Below are 2,582 nucleotides of genomic sequence, written 5' to 3'. Positions count from 1 at the left end.
GGGAAATAAGAAGGTCAGTGAGGGAGCCAAACCTAAGACATGCTTGGTTGTGGCAAATGGGGTGCACCCTCTAAAGATTAGTCTTCGGCTGGACACCCTTCAAACTTTAAATGGTTTTCAGAGGTTTCTGGGTGGTATCAATTAGATCAGACCTCGTTTAAAAATTACTACTCTTGCGATTCTGCAGGCAGCAGCTGAGGTGGCGGTGGAGGGGGAGGAGGAAGGCAGTGGCTGGGCCGGAGTCCAGCTCCCAAGCCATTTCGGGCCTGGAGCGAGCAAGCAAGTGAGTAAGTGTGGGCTTGAAAGCAGCTGTGGGAGCCTGAGGCGTGGCCCACAGCAGGTAGAGACCTGCTGAAAATGACTCAGTATAAAATTGTGGTAGTGGGAGCTGATGGCGTAGGCAAGAGTGCCTTGACGATACAGCTACTTCAGAATCACTTTGTGGATGTATATGATCCTACAATAGAGGACTCCTACAGGAAACAAGTAGTAATTGATGGAGAAACCTGTCTCTTGGACATTCTCGACACAGCAGGTCAAGAGGAGTACAGTGCAATGAGGGACCAGTACATGAGGACTGGGGAGGGCTTTCTTTGTGTATTTGCCATGAATAATACTAAATCATTTGAAGCTATTCACCATTATAGAGAACAAATTAAAAGAGTAAAAGACTCTGAAGATGTGCCTATGGTCTTAGTAGGGAATAAATGTGATTTGCCTTCTAGAACCATAGACACAAGTCAGGCTCAGGACTTAGCAGGAAGTTATGGGATTCCATTTATTGAAACCTCAGCAAAGACAAGACAAAGAGTGGAGGATGCTTTTTATACATTGGTGAGAGAGATCCGACAGTACAGATTGAAAAAAATCAGCAAAGAAGAAAAGACTCCTGGCAGGGTGAAGATTAAAAAACGCACTGTAATGTAATCTGGGTGTTGATGATGCCTTCTATACATTAGTCCAAGAAATTCGAAATCATAAAGAAAAGGTGAGCAATGATGGTAAAAAGAAGAAAAAGATGTCAAAGACCAAGTGTATAATTATGTAAATACAATTTGTACTTTTTTCTTAAGGCATACTCAAGTAAAAGTGGTAATTTTTGTACATTACACTAAATTATTAGCATTTGTTTAGCATTACCTAATCCTATTTTTTTTCTGTTCGTGCAAACTTTCAGCTTTTATCTTAAATGCTTATTTTAAAATGACAGTGGAAACCTCTTTTCTCTAAGTGCCAGTATTCCCTGGGTTTTGGACTTCAACTAGCAATGCCTGTGGAAGAGACTAAAGACCTGAGACTGTCTTCCCGGGGTTTGGTGCATGCAGTTGATTCCACACTAATTCTCTTGCCAGCTGTGAGCATTGTGTGACCTGGAGTAGTGAAGCTTTTGATCCATCTCTGCTCTGTTTCATCTAGTCACTGAGTGAATTAATTAGTAATTACAGCTGCATTGAGACCTAAGACTTTGGAATCACAGATTTATGGGCTTCCCTTGATTCACATTTAGCATGTCCTAGAGTTTATCATCCTTCATAAGTGTAGTTAGACTGTTCAAAAAGGCTTTCTCTTTAATATATTACAAGGTGATTCAGATCCCAACTCTCCTCGAGTCTCACTACTTGAGGAGGGAAGGGCATTCTTTTGATTGAAAAGGCCTTAGAAGGAGCAAATTTGGATTAGATAGATTATGTTCAGCCTTTTAAATTATTAGTGTTTTGTTCTGCTCATTCTCCTACAGGAGTATTTTGGCAAGAGAGTCCTATTCTTTGGCTTCATTCTCAGGCCTCCCCATGTAAATCAGTGCTATCCTATCCCCAAGCTATAATTGCACACCTATTTAAAGAGCAAAAGATTGCTTTGCAGACTTTTGGTAAGGAGCCAGATCAGGTTGTTACACCTTTATCCTGTCAACAAATAGAGTGGCTACAAAATAATAGTAATAATTGCACCATTTTCTTCTCTGCTACCCAGAGTGATTTTGAAAATCATTACTCATCCAATAATCTGGTTTCCTTTTTTAAGACACAACCTTTGATTTTCCCAAAGATTGTAGTCTCTCAGCCTATTTCCAAGGGGCGAATGGTTTTCACAGATGGTTCTTCAAAGGGGACAACTGTAGTTGTATCTTATCCTATCACTAAGACAGCTATAATATTGCTGCAGCTTCTGCCCAAATGACTGAACTTTTAACCTTGGCCATGGCTCTACAACCCTTCCTCAGGGAAGCATTAACATCTATGCTGACAGTCAATATGTAGCTCAAATTGTGCAACCCTTGGAGATGCCTGCCTTTGTTGCCACTATCTCCAGAGCACAAGAGAGTTTGTTACAGATACAGGGTCTGCTATGGCAACGGAGTGAACCTCTATTTGTGGGACATCTTAGGGCCCATACCCATTTGCCAGTGAAAGAAATCACATAGCCAACAGGTACACTCAAATCATTGCAGTTTCACAGAGAGCTCACTAGAGCACAATCCTTACATAAGTGCTTTCATATCAGCACAGGGTCCTTACAATTTCATACTGGAATAACCAAGGATCAAGTTGTTTAATTAGTTAAAAATTGCCCTCTTTGTGTGG

At 41.1% G+C, this 2,582-nt stretch overlaps 1 protein-coding gene across 1 annotated transcript; it reads left to right on the top strand.

Annotated features, from left to right (window-relative positions):
* The first annotated feature begins 357 nt into the window (after positions 1-357).
* LOC113839011 (GTPase KRas-like) lies at positions 358-1,048 on the top strand. The gene is made up of 2 exons (XM_027434481.2): positions 358-806; positions 931-1,048. The coding sequence occupies exons 1-2, from the start codon at positions 358-360 to the stop codon at positions 1,046-1,048; spliced, it is 567 nt and encodes a 188-aa protein (XP_027290282.1).
* The last annotated feature ends 1,534 nt before the right edge of the window (positions 1,049-2,582 follow it).

This window comes from Cricetulus griseus, unplaced genomic scaffold (assembly GCF_003668045.3).
Source record: "Cricetulus griseus strain 17A/GY unplaced genomic scaffold, alternate assembly CriGri-PICRH-1.0 unplaced_scaffold_163, whole genome shotgun sequence".
NCBI classification, from domain to species: Eukaryota; Metazoa; Chordata; class Mammalia; order Rodentia; family Cricetidae; genus Cricetulus; species Cricetulus griseus.
The sequence above is the reverse complement of the archived record's forward strand: the minus strand, read 5'-3'. Positions and strand labels throughout refer to the sequence as shown.